We start from the raw sequence: 17,047 nt of genomic DNA on the forward strand, positions 1-17,047 counted from the left end.
TGTTTCTCCTTTATCTTTTCTATTTAGAGTTTTTCAGGCCTGCATTGAATCTTTGCCTCTTATATAAAATTAAACATTATCAATAATGTTTTTATAACTAGTCACACTTTTATCCTTTATACTCCATGCTTACCTCAGATATTTTTCTTATTGCCCAATTATTCAAATAGCAATCTAGTTGAATTCCCAGCCATACCCTCAAACAATCACCTCTAACAGGATTCAGGATCCATGATACTAGACAGTCACTCAAGTGATGGAGGACTTAAAATAGCACCTGCTAAACTGCTTGTATCCCTTTGGGTAAGGCTGGGAAAGAGGCAATAAGGATCCAATCCCACAGTCCAACTTGACTTATTTGAGTTTCTACTTCTATATCAGTCTCTATTTTTGATTCATTATTAAAATGCACTATTGTTTTTAAGTTTACATCTTGATAACTAATTTGGCACACATGCTGTATCTCTATCTCCTATTGATCTATCCTTGAAAATTAGTTGTATTCAATATAAAGATGTAACTATTCCTCTTTGTTTTGTTTGTTTGTTTTGTTATTGATAACAGGATCTCAGTCTGGCCCCCTATGTCACCATCCTCTTGACTCAGATACAAGGATGCTCTACAACATCATCCAGGAGGAACTGATCTCTTGACAATCCTCTGTGCTTCTTTGACTACTAGAAAGAAACTGTAGTAGAAGCCAGCCTACGACAAATGTCTCATTTCTGCAAGAACCCGGAGAAAGGTTATCTGAGGTTTGTGTCTCAATATGGGAACTTATAAGACAAGCTGAGCTAAGGGCCCCCCAGTTGCAACTATATTTTTTCTTGACACTGTTGGAGTGGCTCAGGTTCACCTCTTATCATACCTCATGACTGTCACATGCAACTTTCCTCTCATACTGACCTCAAATACTTCTTTCTCAACGGAATTTAGCCTTTCCCTTGTTTATACTTAAATAGGTTATTTTTATCTTGTCCCTTTCCTTTCTGCTTCTCATGTGCCCTTTATTCTTCATTTATCTCCCAAGATGCTCCCATGAATCAAAGGTCAAAGGCATAATGGGTCACAAAATGGGACAAAGTGTTCTGTTGAACTTAATTCAGGGAGATAGTGAGTTTCATACTCAGAGATGAGTAGTGTGAAGAAGGCCTATGTGAACTCATCCATGATATATGGGCCCAAAGGAGCTTTAAAAATTCTCAGCATATTGGAACATTGAATGCCTCCTCTATGGTATGCAAACAAAGACCTTGAATCTTTGTCTATATATGAGTGCTTAAAGCACTTCTTTTGTCTTCCTAATAAGAAACACTGTGAGGTAGTATTATGTTCATTGTTCTATTATGGTTCTTTGTGTCTTGCTTTTAATCAGTGTCCACTGAAAAATCTTAAAGGAGCTAATGTTTAATGAGTATCTACTCTATGATTATGAGTACGATCAGATTGATCACTGATCCAAGACAGTGTCTTTTCGAATTGGAAGTTTGACGAAAGTCATGTAAAATTACCATATCATTGAGTCTTACAATGTACCATGGTTCTTTCCTAAAGAAACAGTCTTTCTGAAATAAAGCCCCTTAATGCCACATGATTATAGAAAGAATGTTCTGAACATGATCTACAAAGTCATACTGTGACAGGATAAAACACAGCCTGCCCATACCCACCCACACACGGAGTGCACACACGGTATAGATTCATAGCTTTTTCGTTTTTTTTTTTTTTTCCCTGCCAAGGAGCAGAGAAAAAAGGAAACAGTTCTATTCCTTCCTCTCCTGTGTTCAAAGCCTGGAGTGAGGCCAGTGTCCTAATCAGTTCTCATTGGCCCTGGAGGAATCAGAACCTTTTGTAAAATATAATAAAGGGCATAAAATCATGATAAAATGCATGAAAAAGCAGTGCCTTTGGTTAGGGAACTAGGAATAATTTGGCAGAACAGATGGATTGCATTGGTTTGGTATTATTGAGGACATGAAAGGGCTCATTCTGTGGCGGTTCCAAACTAAGAGAAAATGTCCAACTTAAATTTGACAAGTCAGAGTACCTGCCTCGGGACGGGGATGGAATTCCGTTTTCTTTAATCATTTTCAAAGTAGTGACATATTAGGCAGAATTATCTACTGAAAGGTCTCAATTTCTAAGAAGATTTTCCTCCACTATAAGAAAGTAGAAGGGTGTATTTATTATGCTTTTTCCCCTTTCCCCACAAAAGTATCCACAGAGCAGCAAAAACTCATTGTTTGTAGAGGTATAATTATTATCAAAGTTGCTTTCTCCAGCATCCATATTATTTAATGGCCAGAGCATGGTCCATTGATTATTCTTGATACACAATTTTCTCTGAATAGCAAAATAAATGTGGTCTCATTACTTGTGCAGTGTAACCTCTTTTAGAGTTACTGGGCTGCAACCAATTGTTCAACCATCCTGTTAAAATGTGTGCTGTTTTAAGCCTTTCACCTACTTAGGCCCTTTCATCCAGCTCTCCAACATCACTCATTTCCCTCCCAATTCTGCTGAGGGGAAAGCAGTTCAGTGGTCAGCCTTGCAGGTTTTTGCTTATTTCTATTATTGATCATATGGAAACCAAGAGGAATGCATGTGGGAGTCATTTGGTAGCCCTGAATTCTAGCCCCCACTCTCCCATGTCATGACAATAGCTACCCGTGGGACACCTCCACAGGCCATTGCTTCTTCATGTATAAAAATAAAGGTTTGAATAAACTAATTTGAACTTTACATTCAGCCTTAAATGATAAGCTTCTCGACAAAAACTATGAAACTTGTGCATGTGAGACTTAAAACACACTTCACTGCCCTGTTTATGAATTTACTTTAGGGAAGAAAATGCAACTTCAATGTATGTTACACTTTTTGAGGCAAGAAAAGAGACTCCAGAGTATTTTCAACAGGGTTTCAGGTGAAGCCAATGTTTATAGGTATAATCACAACAAATTAAAAACATAGTTTTTCATAGCTGATGAAGTGTGTAGTGGCTAAGAGTATTTGCTATGAGACTTAATACCCTGAAATCTGCTTGGTAGACAGAAAGGACCTACTCATTAAGATCACCTCAGACTTCCTTATCCCTCAGCACACAATTATAATAAATAAGTACATTTTAAGAGTGTCTTTTAAAAAGGAATATATTTATGTATATATGTGTGTGTGTACATATACATATATAAACATATATACATCATATATATACGATATATATATGATATATATATATATATATGTATATATATATATACTTAGAGGGTGAGGGATTTAAATAATAACTCTCCCCCAGGTTTTAATGGCAGCAGGGTGATTTGTGTGTGTGTGTGTGTGTGTGTGTGTGTGTGTGTGTGTGTGAGAGAGAGAGAGAGACTTCTGCTTTTGTTTGTTTGTTTATATTTTGTTATTGTTGTTAGCTGTTGGTGTTTGTTTTGATTTGATTTCAGGTGAGGAGAACGATTATTGGACTCAATACCTGAGCAAAATGTTTGCTTCTGTTTGTTATCCCAAGCCTGTACTTCTGGGTAACAACCTCTTTGTGCCTTCAGTAATTTCTTCTGTATCTCTTTCATTCCTAAATATCTGATCTATCTCCATTCTGTTTACCTTGTTAATGTTATGTTAGGAGCTGAGTTACTGTTGCCATCTTTTTTGATATCACTTGCATTTCAAGATACAATGGAGAAGTTTAAGGGGTTCAGGTGTTTGGGTGTCAGAGCTTCCCATGAGCTGTATCTGGCTACCACACAGAGTTATCCAGTGTGTGCTTAAGGACAGACTAGTCATGAACCACAGGCTAGAGAAAGCAATGTGTTCTTCCCAGATATTGTGAGTAACCAACCTTTGGGATAGTGGGATATAAAAGAAGGTTAGGAAATACTTTGCTGTCTTTAAAATACTACATGCCTTCAAGGGGTCTTAATATTATGTAATCCAGTAATTACAATTCAATTAAAATATTTTAAATGTTCTCAAATTCTTCAGAGAACCTGAAAACTACATTTTACTATAAAAGTTTTTAGAAAATTTAAAAATATAGAATGTATGTTTTCGATTTTTGATTTTTATTTACATCAATTTCAAAACATTATGTTCACCTGAAAATAAGGGCGGGGAATCCAATGACAGGATCTCTAACTTTAACTGCTCAATATTCATAATTATACGGAAAAATTTCATCTTATAATTATTTTTTAATTATAAATATTTTTGAAGTTCATCTCAAAACACTGTTTTTTTTTTTTGAAATAATCATCCATACAACAAAGTTTCTATTAACAGATATTTTGTGCTGTTTGTACACTGAAAAATTTTAAAGGCTAAAAGCTGTATTATTAAGTGTTTAGAACGAGACTCAAAGTTGCTGTTCAAGAAGCCCTGCGTCAATTTCCAGGTACATGCAGAAAGGAAAATTTTCTGTTTCCTTTTTTTCCCATATTAATACTGACATTTTTGCAGAAGTTTTAAAGTTCTAAATCATAAAAACTCTTGTTATAATCTGCAAGTGCCTTTTATGCTTGTCTGAGTCTAGTGTATTATGATACACAAATACTTCTTGAAACAAGGGATTCCATATCTCTAGCTTAGGCATCATATGTAGCTCAATTGCCCCCTTTCCAAATCACCATATTATCAGGAGACAATTCACAAGCCTCCTGGGTTAGTGTGCTACATTGTGGTTGTGTTCCCAGACACAAACATGCACTAAAAAATGTTTATGTGTGTGTGTGAGCACAAACTAAACAAAAGAGTAAGCCGTTGTGTGATGCCATCTAGTTAGAGTAGTCTATCAAACAAATGTTTAATTGGATTTCCATTAACCAGTAGTATTTAGTGCTTTGCAGTCCTGATGTCAAAAAAAAAAAAAAAAAAAAAAAAAAAAAAAAAAAAAAAACCCTATGCATTTCAAAAGTTTCTCACAGAAAATATATCTCCTTATGTTGGTTTAAATAGGGTATTTTAAATTCAGCTATATATGCATGAAAATGTGTTTTAGAGGCCCTGTCCCCAAGCTATTGGGAAATCTTATGATTTTTCTCTAAACATGATCTCTGCTTGAACAGTCCCAGAAGAAGCAACAGTAGCTTGGTTGTGTCCCAGAATTGTTTGGTAATTACTTTTTGTTGGCACTTGAATAAAAGAGTTAAAACATTTCAGCACAGTGTGTCGCTTAGGGTTTGTTCTTATGAATTAAGCGAAACAAAGTTATTCAATATTAGTCACAAAGAAGCAATGCAAATTCCACATAATGTGCAGTCCAACAAAAGCATTATAAAATGTTATTATTCTCAAAACAAATGTGAGAGCAAGCAAATGTCTGTGGGTGGCTTGGTGGGGCAGGGAGTTATGGAAGCTTCTGGAAAAACAACTGCAAGTGCATTTCTAACAGATGATGGGTTAATCTGAACTCTTTTTTTTCCAGGGAAGAGTACATTCTTCTGTTCTGGAGCACACATAACTTTGCAAGCTAAGCCACCCTAATTAAAGAACTTATTTCTGAGGAAGACTTCCAATGACCCCTCTGGTTCCATTTTTCACGGTGACCCAAAAAGTTGCTAGCTTTGATTCTTTTGTTCCCAAGAGAATCACTAGCTCAAGTATGAATGATTCAATAGGGGAAAAATTAAATAATATTGGCATGAAGAAGTACTAACCACCTCAATTTTTAAAAGCAGTGTGCCACATCCTGCCAAGAGGTTAGCCCATATAACCACCGTGTTCTGGTATAATAAGAACTAATGTTTTCTCTGGCGCTAATAAGAACTGCTTAGCAGAGCCAAATAGCACCATAGCTCACAAACTAATTGCAGTGTATTTACCAAAACATCCCCAGGAGTTAAGTCTACTTGTGAGCCAAGAATGTACATCTCAGATGAATTCCACAGCAATTCTGATTTCATACAATATTAAAGCTGGAAGCAATCTGAGCAAATACTCTACCCAACACCTTCATGTAGACATGAAAAAAAATCACCAGCACGGTTAAACGATGTAAGGTGCACATATAATTAAAGACAGAATCAAGGCTAAATATATTAGTGAATGATTAATTTTATGGAATCTATTTTGGTTAATTAAAAAAATAAACACTTGCTTTGTAGCTTACTCTATAATTTTGGAAAGAAATCCTTTTAATGTTTTAAAAGGATGCTTTTTCTCAAATATCATTGTTATTTCATAAGTATACAATTACCTAGTCCGTTGGGTAAGGAAAGTTGACTTTATCTAAGTGTCAGCAGAATAGAGTGTCCTTGTCTTTTGTCCAGGGTTAATTGCAACTTCAATACAAAATGGAACCAGAATAAGAACAAGAAGGAGGGAAAGTTATTCACCATAAGGACTGGGATATTTCCTCCTCATTATAACACACAGCATCAGCATCTCTGTTCTTTTTCTTGCTCATTGAGCCCTCTAATGCTGTCAAAATATTTGGGACAACTGACCACAGACTTGTTCCCTTTACCGCTCTAAGCCTAAATAACAAGAATCTATGTCAAATCCATGACTTAAATTCCTTTAAGACTCTGATTATGTGTGCATTTGTATGAACATTTGATGGGTGTCAGTTGGTCCAAGATGAATCTTTTCTCCTTAGTCTCCTTCTAACAGCTGTATAAAAATCTGTAAATGTTTGATAAATACTAATGATCAAGTTTATCACTGTCATCAAGATATTATGATACTCACAGGATCACTTTTCAAGCACAGGGTTTCAACCCTTAATCTAGGTCTACAGAGTAATAAACAGCAGGGTTGGAGCAGTCTATTATCCATTAGAATGTTTTGACATAAACTAACATTTTTTCCCTTTAAACCAGTTTGATTTCTAACCATGAATATTTGAAATGACCTGGAGAGAAACTCCTGTCTCCAAAGTGCTAAATTTAAACAGTTGGAAGGGATGTGCTGACATACTTTGAATGCACCTTTTTTTTTTTTTTTTTTTCAATTTGGTTGTCCTTTTCTGTGAAGATGAATATATTCTGTCTCTTTGGAACACTTGATTTGAGAGGGCATTGTCATGAAGCACACTGCTCAGATTTCTAAGGAAACAGAGATAATCTTCTAGCAGACTTGATACTCAATCCTTGGGAAAGCAACCCACAAGAACTCCACCTCCTCTTGTTCACATGGGTTGTCACCAGGAAAGGAAGCTCATGTGTCCTGGACACTTTAGAAATAATGCACCTGGTTAAGTCTATAGTATACTGTATTAAATAGCCACACCCAGAAGGCCTGGAACCCACCATCCTCTGCTGGAGTGAGAAAGTTAACCCTGACAGGGAGATTTTATCACAACCTTTGATTTCATTAGAAGGTTAAGAAGCAATGATTAGAAAGCCTTTTACCTAGCCAAAGGTCATACGTGACCACAACCTCCCCCCCAGAACGGTAATTTTTTTATTGCTTTTTTTTCTAGTTTTTGTTTACAGACTTAAATTTTTGAAGTAATTTAGTATGAGATAGAAAGCTTAGAGTCATTGCAAAAATGTTTAACTATATATTGATAATTCATATTAAGAATTAGCTTATAAAACATTTAAAAACCTCAGAGAATATATAGTATTCAAGTATATTTAGCAAAGGAGTTGCTCAGGTGGATAAGGGTATAGATGCTATCTTTAAATGGGCCAAATTTCTTTAAAATAATCTTTCAAATAATTGTTTTGTTCATTTATTTTTAAATTTCCCCTCCATTTTCTAGTTATAGAAATTGGGAAGGAAAGAATGAGATGACATAAAACTATTCTATTGCCTTTGGGTCTATATTTTATTTTACATACAAGGAAAGGTCTCTAGAAAAAAGCATTGAATTTGTTTACTCTAATATTTCTAAAATTTTATTTTGAATATTTCTAAAAAATATCATCAGAGGCAAATGTTAGATTCTGAAGTTTATAAAAGTGAATGTTTTAAAATGGCTTTAAAAATTAGGTCAAAATCTGTAAAATCAAAGAGCAATTACATTCATCTGGGCAACTGTTTCTTCACTTAAATACCCATGTCTGCATCATACTATAATTTATAAAGAGGTTGATCTATGTGCGTTATTGAGATGTTTTCATAAGACATCTGTGCTTAGTCTACATTAAGAGCTAATCCCAGCCATACAGGCACCTGGGAGACACTGTGTATTGGCTTCTTTTGTGTTGCTGTGATAAAGTGCTGTAACTAAAAGCAATTTAGGAAAAGGATGGGTTTATTTCAGTAACAGTTCCAGAGGAGTAGAGTCCACCATGGTCATGGTGGTGGGAATCATAGCAACAGCTGGGGAAAGCCTGGCAGTAGAAACAGGAAGCTGAGAGCACATTTTCATTCACACACAGAAAACAGAGGAAAAGAACAAGAGAGAGGACAAAGCTATACACCTTGAAAGCTTTCCCTACAACAAGGTTCTGCCTCTAATATACTGCATGACATCCTCAAATAGTAGCACCGACTGGAGAGCAAGTGTTCGAATCGATGCGGCAATGGGGAATGTGCTCATTCAAACCACCAAACTAAGCAGGAAGATCAAGAGTTTGGGGTTAGACTAAGTCTCAAAAATACCAAGCAAACAAACAAAAGACCTAATCACCAGACTGTACCTTTCAATTGTCTTATTTGTTAATTTGAGGATTACCTGTTACTAGAAAGGCTCCTGCTTGCATAACTAGGCTCAAACCAACCTTACCTATTTTACCAACTTTATACTTCATCAGGCAGGGCTGTATCGACTTAATTTGTGTGATAATGCTGTTATGTATTTTAGGGACTGAAAAGGATACCTGGCCAGAAAAGAATAATTATAATTCTTGAAAAAAATTAAGATAAGTGGGAACCATCCAACATCCCATTTATTCCCACATCCTGCTTTCTTTTACAAATAGACTTCAGGTGATAAATCTCAGGTACCCAACAAGACACTAAGGTCTGTCATCAACCAGTACCTGTGCAACTGGAAAGAAGCCAGCTGCTACAGGGCAGAGCAGGACAAAGACCGGAATCAAAAAATATGTAAAGAACAATGCCTTGGATGTCAAAGGATCAAGACATGGCCAAGCAGGAAAACACATTCCGCAGGTACAAAGGTGAGGCATGGATGCTCACAGGAAAAAATGCATTCATCCATTAAGATCAGCCTACCAAAATTACATCTTGCCATTCTTCTGTTTCATGCACTCCATAAGGGATATTTGCAAAAGACTGGTTTTGTCCCCAAATCCCGTTTTCCAAAACCATGAAAAACTTAAAGATAACTAATTCTAAAATTAACCAGAGACCATGAAAGTCCTTTGCCAAATAATGTAGACGGCAATGGTAAGGGATGAATGAGCCCTTTACTCAGAAGAGAAGGAATCGTTTTCCTTCACCTTGGCCTTCTTAGCTGAAGAATATATTTAATCAAGAGTAGAAACCATAAATATGAGAGATCTTGGTAATTCCATACAGACATGCAAGCTTGTGACACCAAAGCTGTCCACACTGCTCTGCTGTGTTCATTTTCAACCTCAACTGCTAACAAACTCTCAGACATTAACAATGCTTTGATGTTAAAACATTAATAATTCTAAAGCAAAAGATAAGTTGTTCTCCTAATTAAGCTTATAATTAAACAATGATGCTACCTTTGCACTTTCAAAGAGGTAAGACAACTTTAAATCACAATATCAAATGCAGGCAGATGCATTTGGCCTCAAGAATAGTATGTTTGTTGCAGAATATCTGTTTATGTATTTACATATCCACATAAGTGCATTTACTTACGAATCTGTCTTCTTGTTAGTTAATAATAATTTTTCTTTGTGTCTTTGCTCTGCTTTTCTCTGTGCTGGAGATTAAACAGACACCAGACAAAGGCTCTAACCCTAAGTTATGTCTGCTTCCTTCTTTTCACTTTTAGAATTATAAGGCAGGTTTTCATCTAAGTCAACCAGCTTGGCTTTAAGTGATCCTTAGATTTGTGATTCTCTGCCTCAGGCTCTGGATTAGGTAAGATCTAGCTACATATTTACTTTAAACTCATTTGAATTTGAATGATAACTTTGCTTATTGCATTTTGAGTGGCTAAAATTAATATACAATCGTGAGTTTCCAAAGATGTGCTTAGAATTGATACCATCAGTATACAGACTATAAATAAATAATATAATCAACACTGAAAATCATTATCTCAGGATTTGTAATATTCAAGTGGTCAGGTACAATTCACAGAACTTGAAACAGATAACACTGTTAATGATTCAGCTTGAAGCGATGGTTCACTGGTAAAGTCTATGTGTTGTTCTTACACAGGCCCTAGGCTTGGTTTCCAACAGGTGGCTCATAGCAACCTGTAACTCCAGTTCCAGAAGATGCAAAGCTTTCTGGCCTTTACTGGCATCTGTATGCCCATGTGTGTAAATACTCATGCAGATACAAGCATCTACATAAATAAAATTAATACTCATAATCATAATAAATCTTAGAGTAATTAGTTATCTTATTGAGGTATATATATTCTAATATGTTCATAATAGATCAGTGCTCTCAAGCCAGTGTTATAATCAAATGCTATTTATTTCCCTAGATGGCAACCCCGAAAATAAGAATTGGACTGAATTTCCTTCATAGATCCACATATAAGCACTACCACCAAAATTCCACAGGCTGGAATGCCCATCTGTAAGGAGAGCGATGCTATACATCTTGTGAGGTTTGTGCTGCCGGCATTTGCAGCGTGTCTAGAAAACAATACAGACACAACAAAAGCTTGTCACCTAAAATGCTGAAATCAAAGCAGAGTATATAAGAACATTTCTTGCTGAAAAAAAATATTTCAAACTCAAGTGTAGAATGCTACTTGACTTTAGACAAAACCGACTTTTAGAATAAATAAATCAAACAGGTGCTACTCATTTAACCCAGATTTTGTAATTTGATAGGTATCTTTCCGAATTGTTATCAGTTTTCTTTTTAACCAGGAACGCCTAAAGAAACAAGCTCTTTAAGCGGGCATGGGGTTCACCAGCGGTCTGAAAACATGAGCCTAGAGGAAATCGATAAAATAAAAATATTGAGAAGTATCACAGAGTTATAAAGGTATCGATTAGTCACGTCAATAAAAAGGAGAGACTCATACCAGTGAGACCTGTCAATCTTTATACCTGCTCATTTCATAAGTGGGCCGTCATGCATCAGAGTCACACAAGTATAGTTCAAAACAATCATCACAATTATTTAGTTCTTTGTAAAGAGATTCTCATTAACTTGATTTTTGGTGCTAATTTGCAATTATAATGCCATACTGCATGGACAATAAAGTTATGGTAAAATACACGCAGTGTTTTAGCACAGAGAGTAGAACTGTGATGAAACAGCTATTGTAGTAATTAAACACTGAGAACCTACTGTGCGTCAGCCCAGAGACAACTGGAAGTTCGGTGCCCACTTGTGTCCTTGGCATGCCATCAATCATGGACTTTGCCCTGAATGGTTAACATTTTTCTACTACCACTCCAATGAGTACTAGCCTCTTGACATGATTTATTTAAGTAAGTAAAAGAGTGTGGCCAATCCAGGATTACCTCACATTTATTTAGCAGCCCGGTTTCTTGCAGGCGTGACCAGATGCTCTGTATTCGCCCGGCGTGCTCAGGGTGGGTGGTGGAATTGCCACAGATGCACTGGTGTTTCAGCATCAGAGGGTCATAGGCAATTCCTTTGAGACAAAGAAAATATAATCAAAAGTTGAGATACACAAGGTATTGCTATGCATTAGAAGATAAAATAATTAGTCTGAGGTGGTTCTCAGAACCATGTGACAGCCATTTAACCCTGTGTGTCTGTAAAAAAAAATAACATAAATTAAACTGTACTTAAGGCTTAGTTCAATAAATACGTAAAGTGATACACACACACACACACACACACAACACACACATATGCATGTATTTAACATATACACAATTAAGTCTTATCAGTATTTCAAATAGTTCTGATAATTTAGAACACTTTGAGGCAGATAATTTATTTCAATTATTTTTGTCAGTGAAGGTATAAAGTAAGCAGTTATTAAAACCCTGTAATTACTTTTGAGTAAATCAGAGTTTTACTTTAGGGTTATTTGTAGAATAAACTAGGGGTAGTTTTTTCTAGTCAGTTTAGAAATTCCATCAAAGGTGAGCAGGAAGTTTCTTGGCTTTCTGTGTTTCTATTCTAATATTTGCTATTATACAAGAAATATACCTTGTGGGGGAGTAGACGAAATTCTGAACATACGGACACTGTGGATGAGATGCTAATGCTTCAGACTCATGGGAATAACAAGTCTTTCCCCATTCATGCTCAGAAGGATGGCAACATCTTCTGGTCTAATATGTATGTTACAAAAGGTTTTCCTGTAGTTAAAACTAGTTTATGCAGAAACTACAAGTTCTAGCTTCAACGTGGACTACGACAGGAAACGTGAGACTTACTTATGGCCTGGCAGAAGCTTTCCTATAACCTTGTCCCCCTTGGCAGCATTTTAATCAGTAATGCCAGTGGGGAGCAGATAAAGTCCACAGTGAACATGTAATACTGTCATGAGCACAGCTGTAGAAGTGTCCCAAGGCAATTGACCCATGGAATGTCAAGGCCTGGCCCAAGGACTGTCATTGATAAAGGGTTGTTGTTAGCTGAAACCAGTGTGTGCAGACACAATAGCTGCATCTTGCCATCCTCGGTGTGACATTGTAGAGCTATCAATCATTATCCTCCCCAGGAAGACCACAGCCTGAGACTGTTCCCCGATGAGATTTCCTTCTCAGATCAGTCAGCCACGTCCTTATCCTGCTGCATACAATAAGCCTGCCTCCTCATTCAGTGCTATGTAACGAAAAGGCTGAGTTTCTGAGTTTCTACTGCATTTTTGCATGTGCACAAGCTTATCCAATCCCAGTACCTCCAAGTCTGTCTGTGAGTCTGTCCTTTCTTCATTTTCCCATAGAACCTAGTTAGGTCATGTGCAAAGCTGAACAACTCAAATTGACTCTCAAGCCACGCAATGCCAATGAATCTTATGTGAGACTCCTAAGGATTTCTTTTAAAATGAGTATCAATTATAATGCCTTCACTACAGATTTCATAGATATTAAATTTTTGCATCAGGAGTTAGTTATATGTGATATCTTAGTTATACTCTATGATAAGAAGATTGTTACAAAGATTGGTTGAAAGATGTTATTCATGAACCATAATATAGGACTTTGGTGGGACAAGAAATTATGTTATTTACAAAATATTGGTTCTGAGGAATTAGTCAATCAAATATTTTTCAACAAATGACTTCTCAAGAACATTTTCTAGAGTTGGAGAGATGGCTCAGCAATTAAGAGCACTGGCTGCACTTCGAGAGGTCCTGAGTTCAATTCCCAGCAATCACATGGTGACTCACAACCATTTGTAATGGGAATCTGATGGCCTCTTTTAGTGTGTTTGATGACAGCAACAGTATACTCACATATGTGAAATAAATAAATTTTTAAATGAACAACAACAAAAACAAAGAACATTTTCCAGCTGATGGGGGATCGAGTGCCTGTGACAAGAAATTAAAGAACAATAATAAAAACTATTCAGTAACTTATAAATGCCAGCCATTGATCTGGTATCATAAGCTGACTTAAACAAATTTCATTTTCCCTTTGACCTACATTATTATGTTAGAGAAATGTTACTGAAGATGGGAAGTATTTTCCCTTGAGTGTACTAAAATCATGCTGAAGAATGACATCTGCATTTTGAAAGCATGTGGTAAAAATTATGTCTGTCAGAAAATATTGTGTAACTGTTCCCAATAATATCTATTCTCAAGGCTCAATGGCTTCAAAACCCATCCCTAGGCCGGCTCCTGATCTCCTTAAATTTCTCTCAGCCTGGCTCTCTCTTCCTAGCTTCAGACTCACACACTTATCTATGTGAATGATGAAATTTCCTCTTGAATGTCTGCATCCTGGTTTTCCTAAATGTTAATGCCTCTAATTCTTGATCTTAAGCCACACTTTCTGCTCTTCATTTTGACAAGGGACTTCAAGAGCTTTTATTGCTCACACCAGAAACTTTGCTGTCCCCTTGATATTTTCTAGACTCCAAAGGTGTATCTGTTTTTCCTCCCAAGCAGATCTTGAATCACTCACTTCTTATCTCCTTGGCGTAAACTATTCAAGATCCAAAGGACTATACTCTCTAATCTGGACTCCCAAGATAGCTGACAACCAGCTCCTTGATTTTCCTGATATTTCCTTTGTCACACCACACTAGCTACTTTGTTCACAAACTTCCTCTCACTGCTGAGAGTGACATTCCACGAATACAGCACAGATAAGTCCCTTCTCTTTGTAGTTTTCTTTACACATGCCTCCTGTAGGTTTCTGTTTCTACGACAAGGCTTTTCTTACATTCCTCAATAAGGTCATAACCTGCCAGCTTGAGATCTTTCTACATTCTGTCATGTCTATGCGTGACGTCCTTCCTCTGCTTACAACCTCTAAGTCTCAGCTGGGTCATTCCATTTAATTCTTCTGGGCTCAGTTTTGGTGCTTCCTCACCCAAAAGGCAATGCCTCAGATCTGTAAACCAGACCTCTTGTACCAGTGTGTCTGACCGCTTACCTTCTCTGTGATCTTAGGGGCTCCTTCAGGGTGCTGATGAAGATTACTAATGTCACACTTTTATTAATACCATGTTCCTCCATCATATAGTAAGATATATAGAAGCACAGACTACAGTTGTGTTATTTTTGAATTCCCAGCTTCAATGGCCATGTTTGGAATACAGCAGCCCCTCCCCCGCCCGGACCATACTGAAATAAATGAGGGTAAAGCACAGGTGAGCAGAGTCAAGAAGTGGTAGGCATTTCTGACACTCACCCAGTTCACCTGCTTGGAGTCTTGCTGTTGTGTGGCCATCACTGATATACTGCCTTTTGTTTTATACCCACCATCTTTCAGCCAGAAAGTATGAAACACTTTGCATAAATTCACTGTTTGCCTTTTGTACAAAATCCAACACAAATGAATATTCTTAAATAAGCCAGAAGGAAGATGTTAAAAAGGTCAGAAAAGAGGCAAGCAGTAAGGAGGAGTAACTCCCAAAGCACAAGGTCCACAGGTGTGTCCTCGTGATTTGTCTTTATCAAAGTGATTTATAACTTGCATTACATAGTTGGAGCTGCTTAGTACATTTTCAACTTCTGTTATTCGCTACAACAAATGATGAAAAAAATTATAGAAATGAAGACTATAATATCTGCCACATTAAAATACATTTTTTAAGAGTACAGAATGAAATCATTGTGTTTCTGAACTATTTATAATTTTTAGCATGAATCTAAACTACTTAGATATTAACTTTCCTCATTTTAGTTTTTTTACAACATTCACTATCAATAAGAACTAAAATTACAAAACAAGCTGTGGTACTGCAAATTTTCTGGTATCTGGAGACTCTGACACAAAAACCAGGAGCTCTTAGAAAGGCATTTGAATTAAGAGGAAATAAATAAGATCTGGAGCCCCAATCCTCCACTGACTCATCCTAATGATGTATCAATGAGGTGCTAACAGGTAGACTGTAAGGTGAGACATCTACCCCATCCTCCACCCCTTCCCTCTCTCTTATTTTTCTTTCTGAAGCAGGGACTTACAGGGTAGGAAAGCTGCATGCTCTTCTTGAGAGCCATATGGAATTCTCCTTTTGTTTCACACTTTCTGCCCCACTGGTTACAACTTGTAATATAAGCCCAGGGACCCATCTTTCTCGTGAAAAATGATTATGTAAAATAGTCTTAAAAAGTTTACCTGTACTTTAAAAGTTCAGTAGTAAGTTTTCTACCACACAGATAACAAACTCATATTCACACATACTTATAGCCAGAGATACATACACAAAGATACACAGATACACATGGATACCACACTTACAAATATCCATCCATCCATCCATCCATCCATTCATACATACATACATACATACATACATAGACACAGACATGTAAACAAACCTATATGTATATACATATGCAGAAATAGACCCACACATACACAACACACACACACAACTCCTGAAAAGTTTTATGTTTTAGAAAAGTCTGAACTTTGTATTCTCTGTGGATTTCAGTTTATTAAATAAAATGATGTAGCTGAAGCATCAAGTATATTGTCTTCCCTGTTCTCAGTCATTATGGCTATTCAGCCCAGGGAATCTGTTCATGTCTCCAGAAGTTGATTCAGTCTAGTAAGACTCAGTTTTGCTGAGCCCTCAGTGTAAATGAGAGAATTGGATGTCTAGCGTCTTTAGACAAAAACTATTAATCTTCATTCCTAATTCCTAGCATTTAATTTTTATTAGCATTTAATTTTTTATTTCACTTTTGGTGTATACCTAGAATCATGCTTACTCGGGACATCTGCTAAAAGCATTAATAAATATAATTCACTAAAAAGATTCTAGGGCCAAGAGTATTATATGGCTTTTCTGCTCAAAATGTGCATTTGCATATTATTATCTAGTGTGTATTATACCCTAGCCGCTTCACTTTATCACATTTCATTCATAAGCTAGTAATAAAAAGAAGCCAGTCCCAAAATAATTACATAAAGTGCATTTTTAAACTACATATAGTAGTGATGGCAAGAAGCTGAGAAGTTGCACGTGCAGTAGAGGATGGCATTGTCTGGCATCAATGGGAAGAGAATCCTTTGGTCCAATGAAGGCTCATTTTCCAAGTTTTATTCTTACCCTCCCACTCTCATCTCCCTTGCCCCTCCCCTTGCTTCCACGAAGGTGCTCCCTCTCCCAACCACCCTCTACCACCTCAGCACCTTCGCATTCCCCTACACTGGGAAAATGCACCTCCACTGGACCAAAAGTCTCTTCTCCCATTGATGCCAGAGAATGCTGTCCTCTGCTACACAGGCAACTGGAACCACGGGTCTCTCCATGTGTAATCATCAGCTGGTGTTTTAGTCCTTGCAAATTCTGGAGGGTTTGGTTGGTTGATAATTTTGTTCTTCCAATGGGGTTTTAAACCTTTTTAACT

General features: G+C 36.7%; 1 protein-coding gene across 1 annotated transcript in view; it reads right to left on the reverse strand.

Annotated features, from left to right (window-relative positions):
- Positions 1 to 17,047, reverse strand: part of HDAC9 (histone deacetylase 9) — a gene marked incomplete at its 3' end in the record, with an annotated part of 448,608 nt that overhangs the window by 210,198 nt on the left and 221,363 nt on the right. Inside the window, exon 14 of the mRNA XM_080912023.1 lies at positions 11,553 to 11,686. Within this exon, the coding sequence (XP_080768149.1) occupies positions 11,553 to 11,686 (134 nt within the window). The remainder of the gene's footprint in view (positions 1 to 11,552; positions 11,687 to 17,047) is intronic.

The sequence above is a fragment of the Micromys minutus genome (assembly GCF_963924665.1).
Source record: "Micromys minutus genome assembly, chromosome: 1".
In the NCBI taxonomy this organism is placed as follows: Eukaryota; Metazoa; Chordata; class Mammalia; order Rodentia; family Muridae; genus Micromys; species Micromys minutus.